Below are 19,904 nucleotides of genomic sequence, written 5' to 3' on the forward strand. Positions count from 1 at the left end.
TAACTTCTCAGTATCTCAGTTACCTCATCTGTAAAATGGGGATTAAGCCTGTGAGCCTCATGTGGGACAACCTGATTACCCTGTATCTACCCCAGTGATTAGAACAGTGCTCAGCACACAGTAAGCGCTTAACAAATACAAAAACAAACAAACCAGGATCCATTATGACAAAGATGCTGATGCAGATGCTATAGCTGCTCTGTTTGAAACAGATGCAACTCACAGAATTGCACGCTTGTTTAGAAGGTTTTTCCTTCCTATAAGCATTTACTCCACTGGCTTAATTTGGTAAATTACAACACTCCCTAAGACTCAGCTTCTGACATTTTTCCCCAACTCAGTTAAAAGGGTGGTTTCTCTATTTAGTAACAGATGGAACAATAGGTTGGAATTTTAGATTTGATGACCACCAGGCTCCCCTGTGGAGAGAAAAGATTGAACACTGTGACCGTATATTGGGACACCAGCAGTCAGGCAAGTCTTTTACAAATGACGGAACAAAAATCAGATAACGCAAAGAGGGAAAGATGATTCACATTTCTCCAAATATCTGTACATACGTACCGAGGGCTAAATCCATTATTGCTAACAGAAGACCAAAGGAAAAAATAGCAACATAGAGGTCACAATTGGGCTAATTGGATAATGGAGCAATTCTTCCAATCTGTGGCCAAAAAAAAATTCTCCAGCTCACTGTTCTGCTCTCAACACTGTCAGCGGATTCTATGGTAACTGCCTTCTTTTTATCGATCTTAGGTAATGTGATCCTAACCTTCAAGGAATACAAACTACTAAATTTTCCTAGGGCAGCAAGGATTGAATTCAGGAAAATTAACACTTAATAGGATGTGTGTTAAATCTTACTGTGTCTCACATCAGATGCTAGTCAAAATTTTATAAAACACTCTGACATTTCCCATCTTGAAAGACAAATCTCAATCTCAGTTAATCAATGGTATTTACTATGCAAAGAGTCCTGTACTAAGCACTTGGGGGAGTACAACACAACAATCAGCAGACACGTTCTGCCCACAGTGAGCTCAGTCTAGAGGGGGAGAGAGACATTAATATGAATAAATAAATGCTCTCCCACAAAAGTTCTATTGATGACAGAATCCCTCGTCCCACACACGTCCCACCAAAGCGACAGACACAACAGCTGGCTAGGAAAGGGGGCCCGGAAACCTAGCAGGTAGAAAATGCTTGGAAAACTATCCAAGGGGGGAGCCAATGAATAAAGCATAATGCTTTGGGACTATTTATCTTGGTGAAGACCAGGGATGATTTAATAATGATCTTCCGATGCATGAGAGATTGTGACTGACTACTCTTGGTTTCTACTTTGGAGAGAAAAAAGAGGAAATGTCCAACTTCTATTTTGGAAGTTGTGGAATGGCCTTCTTGGGCGATTTGTGTGCCCCAGTACAGCGAGCCAACCAACCATCTGCCTGGGATCTGGGGAAACATCGTTATTCCTAGATACAAAGTCCCAGACCGCGGCTTCCCCAGCTGTGGAGTTTATGGCCACAGAGTATGAGGGGCTAATAGAGCTTGACTTAGTTCTGCTGCTTATTTAGAGGGACAACATTAAATCACTTTCTAACAACATCTGCTAATGCTTACACCCCATCCCAAGAGTGCAAAGGGTGATCTACACTGGTGTGGATTTATACCTGGGGATTAAAAAAAAATCCTAATTTCTTTAACCCCAATCTCTGTTGGAAAAGAATCACATAAATACTTCTAAATGATCAGGAGGCAGGGATGTGTTTAGGTGAGAACGAGGAAAAAGGTTGGCTATATTAATATTTGTTACGATTGTCTCGAGCTCCCTGGGGCAGAGTATTTAACTTACAAATGCAGAACAGGCCCTAAATCCATCACCTGTATGTCCATTCCCCGCACAAAGGGAATTTTCTAGCTACAACTGAACTTGGAGCAAGGGAGGGTGCCCACGGTGAAGTCCATTTAAACTGGCATGAGGGAATGGTGGCAAAGCACATTAGAGATCAGAAATCAAACTGATAGCTTCTTGTTGCATTAAGAAGCGTAGCCCTGTAAGTAATGTGCCATAATCATCCAACTTTCAAAAATTTTTACCAAGTTCATGTTCTTCTGGTCTGTTTCCCCTTCCTGACACCATGCCTCTCTTCAATGTCACTGCTAATTAGTCTGTAACAAATCTGAATTCTAGCTAATCTTTTTCCTTCTGTCTCTATGACTTTCTGCCCTTTTGACAAATTATGCAGTTCCACAGCACCAAACAAAGCAATCCAGCAACTGCATTCTGTGGAATCAATGGATGTGGGAAGGGGGAAAAAAATAGAGATTTCAGAAATGCACTTGTCAAAATGAGGCTAAGCTTTCAAGAAGGGGAAAAAAAATCAGAAAAACTGTTACTGTGATCATATCACTCATGCTTACCAGCGGGTTCTACTCACCCTTCCTCCGTATTGCTCTAACTTTTGTATAGCACAGGTGATTGGTTCTTTGAACTTCTTTTCATTGAGTCATTTGGAAAGCTATAAAATTAAAAGTGAACAGTCAAATGAGATGGGGAGACAAATAAAACAGATCTGTGAAAAGCTTTCCCATATTTTAGGGGTGGTTTTTTTAGGGTAACCATCAATATGAAGCTCAGAAAGTTATGACTAAGATTGCACTGTGGTCTGGGAGGGGTTTTTTATTTCTTTATTTTAAGATGAATTTATAAGCAGCATGGCCTAAACGGCAGGAGCACGGGACTAGGACTCCAGGATTCCCGGCCCAGTTCCCTTACATGCCGGTGTCACCTCAGACAAGTCACTTGTCTGTGTCTGCTTCCTCGTCGGTAAAGTGGGGATTAAAATTACCTGTTCTCCCACCCCTGACAGAGAGGCCCATGTGGGACTGGAACTGTGTCCAATCTGGTTAGCAGGTACCCTTGTGGTGGGCACATAGTAAGCACCTAATAAATATCATTAATATGGTTTGTCTGCCTCAGGAATCTACTTCTCGGGGGGCGAGGGTGCCTGGGAGTGACAATCACCTACTGTGTATGGTGCCACCATAAAGGAAGGCGGCTTTTTTGGCAGTGGCAACATCCCTCAGGCCCCAGCAGTACAGGCAAAGTTTACACCTATTAAATAGGCATCAATCTGGGTCCGCTCGTCTCCCCTGTTTCCCCGAAAACAGATAACGCACCTCCTTATTCCCTAACCAACCACTACAGTTCCACAGAGGGGCTAAATGAATACTGTTGATGACGATAGGGGAAATTACAAATCATTTCCAAACAGGAAGGAGGAAAAATTTAAGGAAAAATGCACATTTTATTACTTAGGGGAGAAACTTACACCAGTCTAGCTTTTTTGTATTCTTTGAGCAGATACCTCAAAGTATCAGGTCTTATCAGGTCTTATCTTATACTTATCAGGTCTGCTTTGGGAATCTGATAATTGCTGGTTCCCATTTGTTCTCAATACTTACACTTGTACGTAGATGTTTCAGATGATCATTTAGAGAGGGACCCACAACACTACTCAACTACACCAAATCATTCAACCCTCTTTCAAACACTTCACCATTTGAATGGACCTACGAAGAGAGGGTAGAGTGGGAGACCATTCATCACTCTACGGTAATCATTAATTAAGTACTCAAGCCTTATAAATCAGGATTCATATAATGAAAACACAAAAATTTACCGCTGACTTTCAGTGAAAATAACATAATGAAGCAGGCAGGTTTCATGCCATGCTCAATTCTACCCAACCATACGTTTCTCAAGAATGCACCCCCCATGAAATAAGAGTACCGGGTACAGATGCATTAATTTATTTTTAATAGCACATCCCAAATATCCTTCTATATATTCCCTAAGTTATATTAGAATGGTCTCCATCAGATGTTTCACCTATTCCTGAAACCCAAGCCCAAGTTCCACAGGTGACCAGGCAGGATGCCCTGCAGTGGCTCACTAAATACAGTGTCATTTGGAGAAAGCGAATGGTGGTAAAATATTCTAGTTGCAGGCCTCCTAGAGTTTCCCCTTCCGTACTCTATCTTTGATGAACAGAAGTAAAAGATCCAAAGGCCTACCAGAGCTGCCTTCAGCACAGGAATCCGCTTTGACAGCAAGGGCAGAGTCTTTTCAGTAGCACCTTCCACCAAGAGCAATTCTTTAAAACCTTCCTTTGACACAAATGTATACAGATGTTTGGTTTCCCTCAGACCCTGTCGAGTGAAAACATGGTTAGATTATGAAAATAATTCAAAATGCAACTTTCGTAATAGATAATCATCGTGAGAAGCAGCGTGGCCTAGTGGAAGGAGCACGGGCCTGGGAGTCGGAGGATCTGGGTTCTAATCCTAGCTTTACCATTTTCTGCTGTGTGACCTTGGGTCACTTCTCTGTACCTCAGTTACCTCAACAGTAAATACAGATTAAGACTGTGAGGCCCACGTGGGACATGGTCTGTGTCTAACCTGATTAGCTTGAATCCACCAAATGGGTTAAAACAGTGCCTGGTACATAGTAAGCACTTAATGAATTCCATTTAAAAAAGAAACAGACAAAAAGAAATCTATCCAGGGCCATGCCTTTCCGGCATGGATTCATGGTTCATTCCAGGCCAAAGAAGTACAATTGCCCTCATCTTGCAGGGTAAAATTGAGCCAGGGAGTGTCTATATGCGGAACCATCACCCACCCACTACTGTCATTCTACCAGCTTGGTCCTGAGCACATCCATTTTGTCCCCTCTCCATTTCAATCCACAATACTTTGGACTGGTCAGAAATACAATGGTGTGTATATAGGGAAAAATTCTCAAAAGCTTAGGAATCAGAATCCACATCCGACTTGACCAAATGGATCTAGAACACTGCTTGGTACGGAGCGCATCAATCTCGTCCCCTCTCCACTTCAATCCACAAATCTTTGGGCTGGTCAGAAATACAGTGGTGTGTGTTTAGGGAAACATTCTCAAAAGCTTAGGAATCAGAATACACATCTGACTTGACCAAATGGATCTAGAACACTGCTAAACTTTTGAGAATTTTTCTAGAAAGCACAGAATCAGAATACACACCCAACTTAACCAAATGGACCTAGAACACTGCTTGGTCCTGAGCATGTCAATCTTGTCCCCTCTCCACTTCAATCCACAATCCTTTGGGCTGGTCAGAAATACAGTGGTGTGTGTATCGGGAAAAATTCTCAAAAGCTTAGGAATCAGAATACACATCCGACTTGACCAAATGGATCTAGAACACCGCTAAGCTTTTGAGAATTTTTCTAGAAAGCACAGAATCAGAATTCACACCCAACTTGACCAAATGGATCTAGAACAGTGTATGTTTCTAGAAATAAGGGAGCTTTAAGGAAATCATGTATAGGTTATGGCAGCGACCTCTCCCCTTCCACACTGAGGCACCTCGGAAAGGCTTAAATACACATCCCCTCACAACAGGTCTAAATCTGGCTGATAACTGCATGGTAGTCACTTTGTAATTGTTCTCATCCTCTCCTTCCACACTTTAAGGCATGGTTAGGAGAGTTTAAGCACCTTTCTCAAGGCCCTGCCGATCAAGCGATCTTAAGTTTAACCTTTTTTTTAAAAAAAAAAATTAGATATTTTTCTGTCAGTGCAAAATTAACTTATGATTTCTTGGGGGAAAATGATTTGCAGCTGGTCCCAGAGCAGAAAGACCAATCAATAGTCTGGCATCGTGTCAGCTCTAGGAGCTTTCCAACCTGCTTTGATTTTGCTCTACAAGGGCCCAATAAAGGAATCATTACATTGTATTAGGCTCCATTCAACAATGCTTTAAGATGCTTTCATGACAATTATGAAAAGTGTTTACCTCAGCTAAAGTAATAAGAAGAGGATCAAACGGAAGGGTTTCAAGAAGACAATCTCACTGTAATTTGTGATTTATCGAACCATGAGCCAACCTAATACATAAAAGGCAGCGAACGTTACAAAAAGTACAGTTTATAATTTAAAGTAACACTTCATATGAAGACACTTACAAGTTTCTTTTTAAAATAACTCCCCAAAACAAGTCTTTAAAAAATAGTCTTTTCGATGTTTTCTCCAGCCTCTGGATTGCCGAGCCGAGTACATTTTAGGGGAAGAAACTATCAAATAAATATGCTGAGGCATCAAAAAATATTAATCTCATCACCTGGCGGATTAGTTGCATGTTGTTTAATAGGCCAATCGGCTGGCCCTGTTTTCAAAAATACTATGAACGCAATGGAGTAATAAACACTCAAATTAAAGAGGCAGAATTCTCGCTACAGGCAGGGAATGTGCCTGCTAATTCGGTTGTATTCTATCTCCCAAGCACTTATTACAGTGCTCTGCACATAGCAAGTGCTCAATAAATAGGATTGATTGATCGTTTCTCTGGCATAAAATGTAACATCCAACAAGGCCTTGGTTACATCCCCTGATACTTCAAGATTGGTTCATTTCTAATTTCTTTGGAAACACATTTAATCTTTTGGGGCAGGGGTCCTGTGGAGCAGGGCAAGGATATGGGTGGAAGGCAACAAGGTAGGTAAGTAAGCTAACATGATGCCAACTCTGGCATCAATATAATGATGCAGCCATTATATTTGCCATCACTTATCAGGTAACTAGATGCATCTCCTCGAGGATGGGGGGGAAGGGAGGTCCCTGGGACACCAGGAAATCCACTGTGGCTCCCCACGATGCTTATGAATGCCTTTGGGTAAATCCCGGTGGCCCCGTGACTCCGCGACAAACTACGGCTTGGATGTGGCGATTCCGAAGGATTTTGTAAAGCGTCTACTCGGAGTCACTTTTCATGAACAAAATGAGAAACTTAAATGGTCTAGACAGAGGGTAGTCAATCTGGCCATGAGAACTCGGCTTATCCTCTACTCATCTTTCTCATTCAACCCGTACGTTCAGTGTCACCAAATCCTGTCGGTTCTACTTTTCCAACCACCATCCACTTTTCCCTCTGGATCCCAATTGCTACCACGCTCACCCAAGCACTTACTGACAACTACATCAGTCCCCTCACTGGCATTCTGTCTGTCCCCTCTCTACTACCTACTTCGCACTAACGTGCCAATCATTTTTCTGAACATCTTTTTAGCCCGTATCTCCCCACTCTTCAAAAATCTTCAATGGTGGTCCACCCACCTCAAATTGAAACTTCTTACCATCGTCTTTAAGGTGCTTAACGAGCTCTCTCCCTCCTATCTTACCTCGCTGAACTCCTACTAGTTTACTTCGCACACTCCACTCCTTTAACGTCAACCTGTACTATGCGATTGGGAGATTCAGTTTCAGTGACGACTGCCTCTTACCCGCAAGGAACCCCTCCTTTATAGTGCACAGCAGCAAAAGCTGAAGGAACCCGTGGTTGTACTCCAAACTGAAGCAAGCATAAAACCGTTCAGCATAACGAGGGAGAGGAAAAAAAAGAAAGAAGAAAAAACACTTTTGGCATAATTAATTATAATCTGTAGACTAAAGACACAAGTATCAAGAACAACAGTATAGTTTAATCATCTAAATGGGCTACGCTCAATGATGATGCCAATCCTGAAAGTCAGTAAGCAGCAAAGCGAGGGGCAAATGGAAAAAGCGGCTCCGTTTGCATAACGCATTCATAAATTTGTGCTTTCCTGGTGCATCTGCTCCAGAAGAACTAATTTTGTATTTTTAGCCTTCCCTCCTACTCTCGCATCCTGATGCTATTAAGCCCAGGTGGGATTCCTGAGATGAGGCCGGCAAGCATGGACATAGCTGTCACAAGAAATAGAGGACACCTGAGAACTTGGAACCAAAGCTCCTGGAATATCAAACTATGGCACCATACACTGTTTTGGGAATATGCAATTTATAATTACAAACTACACTTTTAGGTAAAATATATAGACCAGTAAGTGCCCTACCTTAAAAATAAGACACATTACAATCGGATGTATAATTACAGTGGACACACTAGAGTTAAAGGGTGTTCTGAGGTTGATGATGGACACACTTTCTTTCTGAACATGCAAAACCCAAATGCACAATAGCGCTCTCATTGAGCGATTATTCTAATGCTGAATAATGCTGCGCTGATCACAGCTTTTCCACAGAAGTCATGCTTTCCCTAACATAATTATATTTATTTTAGGAACTAAGAGACACTATGCCAAGACAGGTATGACAGAATGAAATTAACAACCCTATTAGAAAGCATAACAAATGATGGTAACAAGATACACTGAAGCGGCAAAATTAGATATGAGCTATGAGTCTGTAAAGAAATTAACAAATTCTAACGTCCTTTGAAATAAGCACCAAAACCTTTGTGATAACAAAAAAAGGCATTCAGGCATTTAGGCCAAAATCCCCCAAAGAGCTGCATTATTTTACCAAGTTAACCCTGAAGATTCCAACATCATTATCAGGTAATGTTTACGGAGCACATGGATGCCTATTAAGATATACCCAATACTCCTAAGGAGGAAAATTTCAGAGTTGAAGGCACCCCGACAAGAATTTCATTCTCTATACTAACAGGATTGTGTTGAGAGACCCAAGCCAGCAGTTGAGAAGGGAAACAGAACTTCAGGCCTCGTCCACGCTCCGTTACCTCCTCCCTTCTTCCCCTGGGACCCGGGAGGCCCCCCGTTACTCCTAATGATAATAATCACAGCATTTGTTAAGCACTTACTATATGCCAGGCACTGAACTAAGCGCTGGGGTAGATACAAGAAAAACCAGTTGGACACAGTCCCAGTACCTCGTGGGACTCACGGTCTCAATCCCCATTTTACAGACGAGGGAACTGAGGATCAGAGAAGTAAAGTGACTTGCTCCAGGTCACATAGCAGACAAGTGGTGGAGCCGGGAGTAGAACCCATAACCTTCTGACTCCCAGGCCCAGGTTCCAACCACTATGCCACCTGCTTCTCCTAAAGTGCCACCTGGTAGTCAAGCGGCAATCAGAATTTGTGGGGGAGGAGGATGGTGGAGGCAAGGGCAGGGTCTCAAAATGGCTCATGGTTTCCAAATCATTCCCCAACAGTCTCTACTGGGCAGGCCAACTTGGTAAAATGGATTTGTCCCATGAAGATTCAACTGAAAAGAGATATTTACCACTTGAATACACTCTCAAATGCTTAGTACAGTGCCCTGCAAGTGCTGAATGACTGACTGACTCAAAACACTACTATGCCTTGTGCGGACTTAGCCCATTTCCATGTAACATCAGTCCCCGGGGGCATGTGGAATGAAAAATACATCCGCTAGATGGTAAGACCAGTCCTGAACAGCCTGTTTCATAGAGAAAATGATGTGCATCAGTTCTCTTTTGACCTACTGGATTGATGGTTTGGGGGTTAAGTTTGCCACTTGGCCGAGATTTCTTTCCAGGGCCTGAAGAGCTGGTTGCGGGGGATGATTTGCTTTGAAGTGAAGTATCCCCTTTGATCATAACTTCCTAGAACAAGAAACAACGACGGGAAAGATAGCAGCATTGACCTTAGGTGCAGAAGCCTCAACAAACCAGGTAAGAGACCAATAATAAGTCTCTAAGAGAGGTAATAATGATGGAATTTGTTATGCACTGACTGTGTGCCACGTACTGTCCTAAGCACTGGAGTGGATACAAGCAAAGCGAGTCGGACAGAGTCCCTGTCCCACGTTGGGCTAGCAGCTTTAATCCTCGTTTTATGGATGAGATAACCGAGGCATAGAAGTGATTTGCCTAAGCTCACACAGCAGATGAGTGGCAGAACTGGGATTAGAACCCATGACCTCCGGACTCTCAGGCCCATGCTCTATCCACTGGGCCGAGCTGTTTCTCTGTCAAAATTAGCAGAGTAACACTGCGATAGGATGTTCTCCTCCAAATCCTACTGTCCAGTAACAGCTACACTTTCTAGCATCCCTAACATTTTCCTCTAGTAACCCATTCTGCGCCTGATTTTATCCAAACCCGAAACCTGTGTATATTCTCTACCTGCACAACAAATTTCCTGAGAGACCTTCCCAAGCCTCACGCTACTCCCGTCGTGAATTCATTACTTTCGAACATCAACGTTGGCATTCTCCAGGCCGGTTACTGTGGGATTTGTTCTCAAACAACCCTGGGCAGTTCTAGCCACCCCTTTCCCAGTTTGGGACTTGAGTCGTGGACCCCCTTGGCCTTCTACACTGATCTTTGTTCCTTTCCTCTGCTAATTATTTTGGGCCTGTCTTCCTCACTAAACTTTAAGCTCCTTAAGGGCTTGAACTCATGCCATCGAACTCTACTGGACTCTCCCAAGTGTTTAGTACAGTGCTCAGTTCCCCACAGGTGCTCAATTAACACTACCGATCATCTTCCTAGCCTGAAGAGTCATAATCTTTCTCGTCTACCTTCATAAGCAAGCTGCTTTCTCCTTTCATCTCCTTAAGATGCATTACATGGAACGTCAAGGCAATTTCACTTTCTGCTCCATTCTGCCTGAAACAGACATTAAAGAATCTTTATACGATAATTCCCTCAGTAAAGCGAAGAGCTCATACCTGCCACTCTGTTCCTCAGCAGTATACTTCCATCGTGCTCTGACTCCTGCATTACTCCCGTCTGGGTAGACCTGTAACCAAAAGAAACTGTTGTGGGGTTCTTTTTCTCAATGAATGCAAAGACCAAAACAAGCAGGCCAGGAAAGCAAACAAGAAAAGGTCTAGTGGGCAAAAGGGGACATCAGCATGGGGAGCATGGGAGAAAGGAGTGAGCCACCATATGGAGAATGAAACTGATACAAAAGCAATATAAAAAAGAGTTGGAAAATTAGACTGTGAAGCATGAGCGCTGCAAAAACAAGCTCTTACAAGAAATCAGTGTTATTTACTGAGTGTTTCGTGTGTGCAAGGCACTGTACTGTTTGGAAGAACCTAACATAGATGGTAGACACATTCCCTGCCCATAAGGAGCTTCAAATTATTCAGGCCTACTCTGAAAATTCACAATTTTACTCAAAGCACTGCTCCTGAAAAACACAATCTGCTACTGTGCTGCCTACCACTGACCAAGGAATACCTTCCACTCACATTCAATACCCGGGGCTCTCCACACACCACCATCTTCAGTACTATGAAAACAGCTCTACCCATTATTATAAAATCCACAGTGGTGCATTCACAACAACAGAAGCCATGAGTTTTGGTAGCAACCACCAGGAGAAGGGACGTAGTCAAGAGAGGAAGGAGCCTTTACAAACATCCATCCCTCCGTCACATCAGTTGCTTGCTTGCTAGATCTGGGAATCATTTATAAGGATGAACTTACGTGGACCAGGTCCATAAGTGTGACTGATGACATTCAAAGGCTCTAGCTGGAAGCGGACTCACCGTTGAAGAAACAGATTTATTTACCACAAAGGTTTCTGAAAAATTAGCTGCACAAGTCAGAGACCTTCTTACTGACAGCAATATCGAACCTGGTAAGGTTGAGAGGCAAGTTCATTCATTCAGTAGCATTTATTGAGCGCTTACTACGTGCAGAGCACTGTACTAAGCACTTGGAATGGACAATTTGGCAACAGATAGAGATAATCCCTGCCCATTGACAGGCTTACAGTCTATATCGATTTGTCCATTCCAAGCGCTTAGTACAGTGCTCTGCACATAGTAAGCGCTCAATAAATACTATTGAATGAATGAATGATCGGGGGAGGCAGACGGACAAAAACAAGGCAACATAATCGCGATAAATAGACTCAAGGGGATGGACACCTCATTAACAAAATAAATAGGACAATAAAATATATACAAATGAGCACAGTGCTGAGGGGAGGGGAGGGGCAAGTGTAAAACAACTCCTTGGAATTTACAGAGTAAGCAAATCAAGAACTTGGATGTGGCTGAAAACAAAAGCAACAGCTTCTTAGTAACAGTCCTGAGGCGGGGACAGAGAAATGAACAATAATTTCCCCTTAAAGTGGAAGCAAAGAATAAGTATCTAATTCAGGACTATACATGCCCAAATAAAAATCCACACCTAGAAAAGTTGCGAAGAGGTATTTACCGAGTGCTCCCAAGGTGCCAACTACTCATTTTGAGGGTGGGGCAAAGACAGGTCTGGGATTCGGACGGGGATGGAGACTACAAAGTTAAAATTCTGAGCTCCAATTTGAGCTCTTTTTATCTGAGACTGAAAATATTCAGGCCTTGTCAGAGATGAATGAAGAAGAGAGTCTGGTTCAAAAAGCTGCGGGGGGCACTTCTCCCATGGAGTTCAACCTGAAGGTGCACAGTTCCCAAGTCAGTTATTAAAAGGTCTCCGAGCTCATCTTCACACTTCTGGGAAGACTGTCCCTAGACTGATATGCGAAATTATGTCCTATTCCTAAAAATCACCTGATTTCCACTTTATGACTCAATCAATCAGTGGTATTTACTGAGTGCTCACTGTTTACACAGCTTGGGAGAGTGCAATACAACACTACTGGTAAATCTGCTACCTGCCACAAGAGCCTCGGAACTATGTTTGTATTCCAAGTTTAAATCAAACCCCTCCTGCTTCATTTTCCACCCGTTCTCCTTTTGTACCACAGACTCTACGTATTTCTATTAGAACTGAACGTACATTAATGTGCGTAACAGACCAACGCTGCAAAGCATATTAGACAAGGATTAGTGGCAAGAGCCCGGGCTTGGGAGTCAGAGCTTGTGGGTTCTAATCCTGGCTCTGCCACATGTCAGCTGTGTAACTTTGGGCAAGTCACTTTAATAATAATGATAAAGGTATTTGATAAGTGCTTACTAAGTGGCAAGCATTGTTCTAAGCGCTGTGGTAGATACAAGGTAATCAGGTTGTCCCACATGGAGCTCAATTTTAATCCCCATTTTACAGATGAGGTGACTGAGGCACCGAGAAGTTAAGTACGTTGCCCAAAGTCATGCAGGTGATAAACTGATGTGGCAGAGCTGAGATTAGAACCCACAACCTCTGACTCCCAAGCCCGTGCCCTTTCCACTAAGCCACGCTGCCTTTCTGTGCCTCAGTGACCTCATCTGTAAAATGGGGATGAAGACTGTGAGCCCCATGTGGGACAACCTGATTACCCTGTATCTCCCCCATTGCTTAGAAAGGTGCTTGGCACAGAGTAAGCGCCTAACGGATACCATCACCATTCTTTCAGTCGTATTTACTGAGCGCTCACTGTGTGCAGAGCACTGGACTAAGCGCTTGGAATGGACAACTGGGCAACAGAGACAGACCATCCTTGCCCAACAAAGGGCTCCTTGTCTAGAAAGATGATGATGCTGATGCTGATGATGATTAGGAGGGGCGAAGGAGGAGGTAAGAGAGCATGGACGAGGCCTTTTCTCCCTCCTGGGGTTGGGCGGAGAGCTCACCTCCTCCAGGAGGCCTTCCCAGACTGAGCGCCCCCTCTTCCCCTCTGCTCCTCCTCCCCTTCCCCTCGCTGCTCTTTCATTCAATCGTCTTTATTGAGCGCTTACTATGTGCACAGCACTGGACTAAGCGCTTGGAATAGACAACTGGGCAACAGAGAGAGACCTTCCCGGCCCGGCAACAGGCTTCTTATCTAGCAAGATGATGATGATGATGCCGATTAGGAGGGGCGAAGGAAGGAGGAGGTAAGAGAGCGTGGACGAGGCCTCTTCTCCCTCCCGGGGTGGGGCGGAGAGCTCACCTCCTCCAGAAGGCCTTCCCAGACTGAGCCAGCCTTGCCCAACAACGGGTTCCTTGTCTAGCAAGATGATGATGAGGATGAGGCTGATGATTAGGAGGGGCGAAGGAGGGAGACGGCAAGAGGGCGTGGACGAGGCCTTTTCTCCCTCCCAGGCTAGGGTGGAGAGCTCACCTCCTCCAGGAGGCCTTCCCAACCTGAGCTCCCCCTTCCCCTCTGCTCCTCCTCCCCCTCCCCCCCGCTCTGTCATTCCTTCATTCGATCATCTTTAATGAGCTGCTCCTATGTGCAGAGCACTGCGCTAAGCGCTTGGCATGGACAATTGGGCAACAGATAGAGCCCATCCCTGCCCAACGATGGGCACTTTCCCCTTCCCCTCCGCACTGTGCTCATCTGCATATATTATTACCCTATTTATTTTGTAAATGAGCTCTATAGCTCCTTGATTCTATTTATCTTGATGATGATGTTTTGTTTTCTGGTCTGTTTTTCTGCCCGTCTCCCCCGATCAGCCTGTGCGCCCATCATGGGGGAAGGCTGGTCTCTCTCCGTTGCCCAACTGTCCATTCCAAGCGTTTAGTCCAGTGCTCCGCACACAGTGGGAGCTCAAGAAAGACGATGGAATGAATGCCAGCGTGCAGCCTACCGCACAGCACCTTCCCATCCCCTCAGCACTGTACTCGTCTGCTCAACTGTCTATATTTTCATTACCCTATTCATTTTGTTAATGAAATGTACATCGCCTTGATTCTATTTAGTTGCCATTGTTTTTACGAGATGTTCTTCCCCTTGACTCTATTTATTGCCATTATTCTTGTGTGCCCGTCTCCCCTGATTAGACTGTAAGCCCATCAAAGGGCAGGGACTGTCTCTATCTGTTGCCGACTTGTTCATTCCAAGCGCTTAGTCCAGTGCTCTGCACATTGTAAGCGCTCAATAAATACTATGGAATGAATGAATGAATGAATGAATGAATGAATGAATGAAAGGACCGGTCGCTGTCCTCGCCGAGGGCCCATGGGGGCCGCGCCGCCGGGCATTGTGGGAAATGTAGTCCTTGGCCGCCCCCCCACCGCCCTCCAGCCAATAGGGAGGGAGCTCGGCGCGGGGGGTGCCGGGAAAAGGAGAGGGCCCGCCGGAGCGCGCATGCGCCCCTGCCCCAGAGCGCCCCCCCCCCCCCCCGGGGGAGGGAGCCAGCGGGTTTGATTGACAGGCGGGCACCGGCCCCCCGCCCTCGGCTTTGGGGAGGTCATGGGTTCGAATCCTACCCCTGCCACTTGTCTGCTGGGTGACTTCGGGCGAATCACTTCACTTTTCTGTGCCTCAGTGGCCTCACCGGGAAAAGGGGGATTAAAAGGGTGGGCCCCACGTGGGGCAATAATAATGTTGGTACTCGTTAAGCGCTTACTATGTGCAGAGCACTGTTCTAAGCGCTGGGGGAGATAATAATAATAGTAATGTTGGTATTTGTTAAGCACTTATTATGGGCAGAGCACTGTTCTAAGCGTTGGGGTGGATACAGGGCGATCAGGTTGTCCCACGGGAGGCTCACAGTCTTCATCCCCATTTTATAGATGAGGGAACTGAGGCACAGAGAAGTTAAGTGACTGGCCCACAGTCACACAGCTGACAAGTGGCAGAGCCGGGATTCGAACCCATGAACTCTGACTCCCAAGCCTGGGCTCTTTCAACTGAGCCACATTGCTTCTCTGATGCCACTATTGATGACAACCCGATGCCACTATTACTATCATTAACAGAAGCAACGAGGCTCAGTGGAAAGAGGCCGGGCTGGGGAGGCAGAGGTCATGGGTTCGAATTCTGCCTCAGCCACTTAGCTGTGTGACTGTGGGCAAGTCACTTCACTTCTCTGGGCCTCAGTGACCTCATCTGTCAAATGGGGATGAAGACTGAGCCCCACGTGGGACAACCTGGTGACCCTGTATCTCCCCCTGCGCTTAGAACAGCGCTCTGCACATAGTAAGCGCTTAACAAATACCAACATTATTATTATTATTACTTTAGGGAAAACCGCCTCTGCCACTTGTCAGCTGTGTGACTGTGGGCAAGTCACTTCACCTCTCTGGGCCTCAGTGATCTCATCTGTCAAATGGGGATGAAGACTGTGAGCCCCACGAGGGACAACCTAATGACCCTGTATCTCCCTCTATGCTTAGAACAGTGTTCTGCACATAGTAAGCACTTAACAAATACCAACATTATTATTATTATTATTACTACTTTAGTGAAAACCGGCTCTGCCCCTTCTCAGCTGTGTGACTGTGGGCAAGTCACTTCACTTCTCTGGGCCTTAGTTCCCTCATCTGGAAAATGGGGATGAAGACTGGGAGCCCCTCATGGGACAACCCTGTATCTCCCCCAGCGCTTAGTACAGTGTTCTGCACATAGTAAGCACTTATCAAATACAAAAAAAAAAGAAAAGGAAATGAAGACACAACCAAAGAGTTAATTCCAGCTCTGCCCCTTGTCTGCTGGGGGACCCTGGGCAAGTCACTGCTCTGGAAAATAGGGATCTTAGAACTTGGCACATAATAATAATAATAATTACTATGTACCAGGCACTGTACTGAACACTAGGTGGATACAAGCAAATCAGGTTGGACACAGTCCCTGTCCCACATAGGGCTCAAGCCTTAATCCCCATTTTCACAGATGAGGTGACTGAGGCAAAGAGAAGTTAGGTGACTTGCCCAAGGCACAGAGCAGACAAGTGGCAGAGCCGGGAATAGAACTCACATCCCCTGATTCCCAAGTCTGTGCTCTTTCCACTGAACCACTCTGCTTCTCTAGCTAATTACTGATCTTCCAAAGCCTGGGATTTGGGAACTATACAGGGAATAGACTGGGAAACATGGTGCCTTTTAGCACCTTACAAAATAGTAAATTCTAATTTCCAAGCCTTGGGGAAGCCCTACACAAAGGCAATCCTGCTCAATTGATCCCTTGTTAAGAAGTTTACCACATTTGAATCCTCTCCTCTGTGGTGTCTGTGTAAGCTTTCTGCTACTCTAGTAGTAGTAAAAGTATTTTTGAGGGCCCTCTTAAGCACAACCCACTGGGAAAGTACAACAGAAGCATGTGAGGGGATCCCTGCCCATAGCTAGCTTTCATTGTAATGGACAAACCACCACTTTCCCCTCAACTTCAGAGCCCTCGCACCGCAGACACTAGGCAGCCAAGTGTTCCCTGCTGGATTTGCATTCCGCACTTCCTTGCCAGTCCAAGAATCTCCAAATGATTACAAACGACCTGTTGCTAAGTCTTCTCACATCTTTATCATTTCAATTTGACAAAGCCCGTTTAACCTCACTGGCCTGTAATGCTATACATTGCTTGCAAAGGAATTCAGATTAATGCCACTTCCTAGTGTTTATGCCTCTAGCAAGAGAGAATTTTCCAAAACTCCAAAGTTCATGCTCAGAAAATGCTCGTGAGGTTTGGATCGACATGAATAGACAAGCAGATATTTTCTCTGTAAAAATTAAATAAATCAAAACATCTGCGTTTACTGGAGATTATGTTTTCATACTGCCACAGCTGAAATTGATGCCTGGCTTCAGACTCTGCTCCTTCTCCTCCCCGTTCTTCCCTACCTCCTCCTTACGCTGAACTGTCGAAAAATCAATGGACAGCGGGGATCGGACCAGCAGTAGTCTTCTCCAGTTCAATCACAATACCAAACGTCAGCTGGAAATCACCAATCTTCCAAATACTAATTAAGGGAAAAGAGGACGGGAACATCCAAGATCAAATTATCATCAACCTACCTTCTGCTCCTTTCCTCCCTCTGTTCCTTTCTGCTCCTCTCGCTACCTTCCTTTGGCTAGTCGGTTCATGTTATTCGTAGATAAGCAGCGCCCAAGGTCTGCCAGGAGAGGCTTATAGGATATTGGATTTATACAAGCTTTCCAACAGTCAAGGAACTCGTTCTTTTGTTTGGAGGCAAAAACGAAAATAGCCCCAAACCTTCCACCCAGCTCCAGTTGGACATCGCCCATCAAGAACCTATTGAAAAATGGCAAAGGAAAGGATTACTCTACACCAAAAACCAACTCTTCAACACTTCCCCACCCCCACACCCCACTCCCACCATACATCCCACCTCAACATGGGGCCTATGGATAGAGCACGGCCTAGTGGATAGAGCCCGGGCCGGAGAGTCGGAAGGTCATCGTTCTAATCCTGGCTCTGCCATTTGTCTCCTGTGTGACTTTGGGCAAGTCACTTAACTTCTCTGTGCCTTGGATCCCTCATCTGTAAAATCGGAATTACTGTGAGTCCTAGGTGGGACAGGGACTAACTATGTCCAACCCAATTATCTTGTATCTACCCCAGTGCTCAGAACCTACTGAACTTGCGTAAATCACTTAACCCCTCTGGGCCTCAATTGTAAAATGGGAATTAATGTGAGCCCTAGGTGGGACAGGGACTATGTCCAACCCAGAAAATGGAGATGAAGACTGTGAGCTCCACGTGGGACAACCTGATTCCCCTGTGTCTACCCCGGTGCTTAGAACAGTGCTTGGCACATAGTAAGCGCTTAACAAATACCAACATCATCATTATTATTATTATCTTGTATCTACTCCACTGCTCAGAACAGTTCCTGGCACATAGTAAGCACTTAACAAATCCCATCTTGATTATTATTATTATTATCCCTTTACCCAATCCATGAAGTTCCCCTTATGGCAGCTCAGTAAGGGCTCTACATGCTGAGTAAAGGAAAAGCAATAAAGGAAAGGAAAAGGAAGGGCCAACAAGGCCACAGGCATCCCGCATTTCAAAACTGAGAAGAGAGACAAACTTCTGCCCAAGTTCCCTCCCACCCCCATTTCACTCAGCAAATCCTTTTCTTTCATCCTGGATAACTGCTTCTTTTTTAGAACTCCAATATGGGGAGAAAAATCGCCAAAATGACCGCCCTCGAACCACCATCACCCATTTAGTGACTTGAGCCAAACTCCCATAAGCCTCCACTCTTTCCTGATGTCCAATCTTAAAATGTGCTCATATGCTGTCCTCAAGTCCTGCCACCAGGAGATCGGGAAGCAGAGTGGTTTTTAAGGCTTTCTCTTTCCGCCCTGGCCCACCACAGCCCGACGACTGACCCTCGGAGACGGATGTGAGACGATTCATCATCGTCGTCATCCGAAGCATTTATTCAGCACGTGGTGCTGGGCAGAGCGAGTTTAACAGAACTGGTCTCTTCCCACTGGGATCTTCCATAACTGTCCCCCGGCTGCACTGATGTGGAAAAACAAACAGGAGGATTCATGGCACACAAACAGCTGCATAAACACCGGACAATTACATAGCCGGAATAAAACAAATGATTCCTATTATGTACAAGCAATGGTGGGGTTTGCATTTACTTAGAAAGCAGTGAAGATGGGGGTCACGTGGACTTCTTGCTCAAGCAGGATGGGGTTAGGGGGGAGTAAAGCCACATCCAATTTTCCGTTCGCTGGGGCAGGCTTCAAACAAGGAGCCAGGATTAATTGGCCAGCGGCTGAAAGGACACCGTGCCAAAGAGGGAACGATGAGACTTACCGATGCTGCTACCTGCTGCTGTTACTCTGTCCCATGTATTATTGCTGGACAAGCAGTGTGGTCTGGTGGATAGAGCACGGGCCTGGAAGTCAGAAGGACCTGGATTCTAGTCCTGGCTCTGCCACTTGTCTGCTGCGTGATCTTGGGCCATTAATATTTCATGCAAGCATGGCAAAGTGGTGGGAAATGTGGAGCCCATTATCCTACTCTAAGGATGACTGTATTTCATAAGTAAGCCTCGACTTGGTAAGCCGGTGTACTGTGCCTCAGTTACCTCATCTGTAAAGTGGGGATTAAGACTGTGAGCCCCACATGGGACAGGGACTATTTACCCTCAATCTACCCCAGCACTTAGAAGAGTCCTAGCACCTAGTAAGCACTTAACAGGTACCATAAAAAATAAATTTGCCTCCCTCTGGAGGGAAAGAAAAAGGTCCATGGTAAATCTGCAGAGAAATGTAATCGTATTTATACCTCAGAGATTATTCTTCCATTCACCCCGTATTCTGGGCTCTCCTAATGGTCGTGCTCATGCACAGATCAGCTAATGATAGCCCGTAACTCCATAATGCACAATTTAGGGGAGAATACCAAGAGTCAGTTGAGGGCAGGGAGGGGAAGCTACCTTTCTCTCTCTGAAGGAGCAAATCAAATCTAGTAAAATAATA

At 45.0% G+C, this 19,904-nt stretch overlaps 1 protein-coding gene across 1 annotated transcript; it reads right to left on the bottom strand.

Annotated features, from left to right (window-relative positions):
* Positions 1-85: 85 nt before the first annotated feature.
* On the bottom strand, positions 86-10,423 carry PACRGL (parkin coregulated like). The gene is given in 8 exon segments (XM_029083022.2): positions 86-419; positions 2,442-2,522; positions 3,469-3,576; positions 4,081-4,215; positions 5,847-5,937; positions 7,330-7,397; positions 9,339-9,458; positions 10,379-10,423. Coding segments are annotated over 8 exon segments (705 nt in total). The 3' UTR covers positions 86-362.
* Positions 10,424-19,904: the final 9,481 nt, after the last annotated feature.

This window comes from Ornithorhynchus anatinus, chromosome 18, assembly GCF_004115215.2.
Source record: "Ornithorhynchus anatinus isolate Pmale09 chromosome 18, mOrnAna1.pri.v4, whole genome shotgun sequence".
NCBI lineage: Eukaryota > Metazoa > Chordata > Mammalia > Monotremata > Ornithorhynchidae > Ornithorhynchus > Ornithorhynchus anatinus.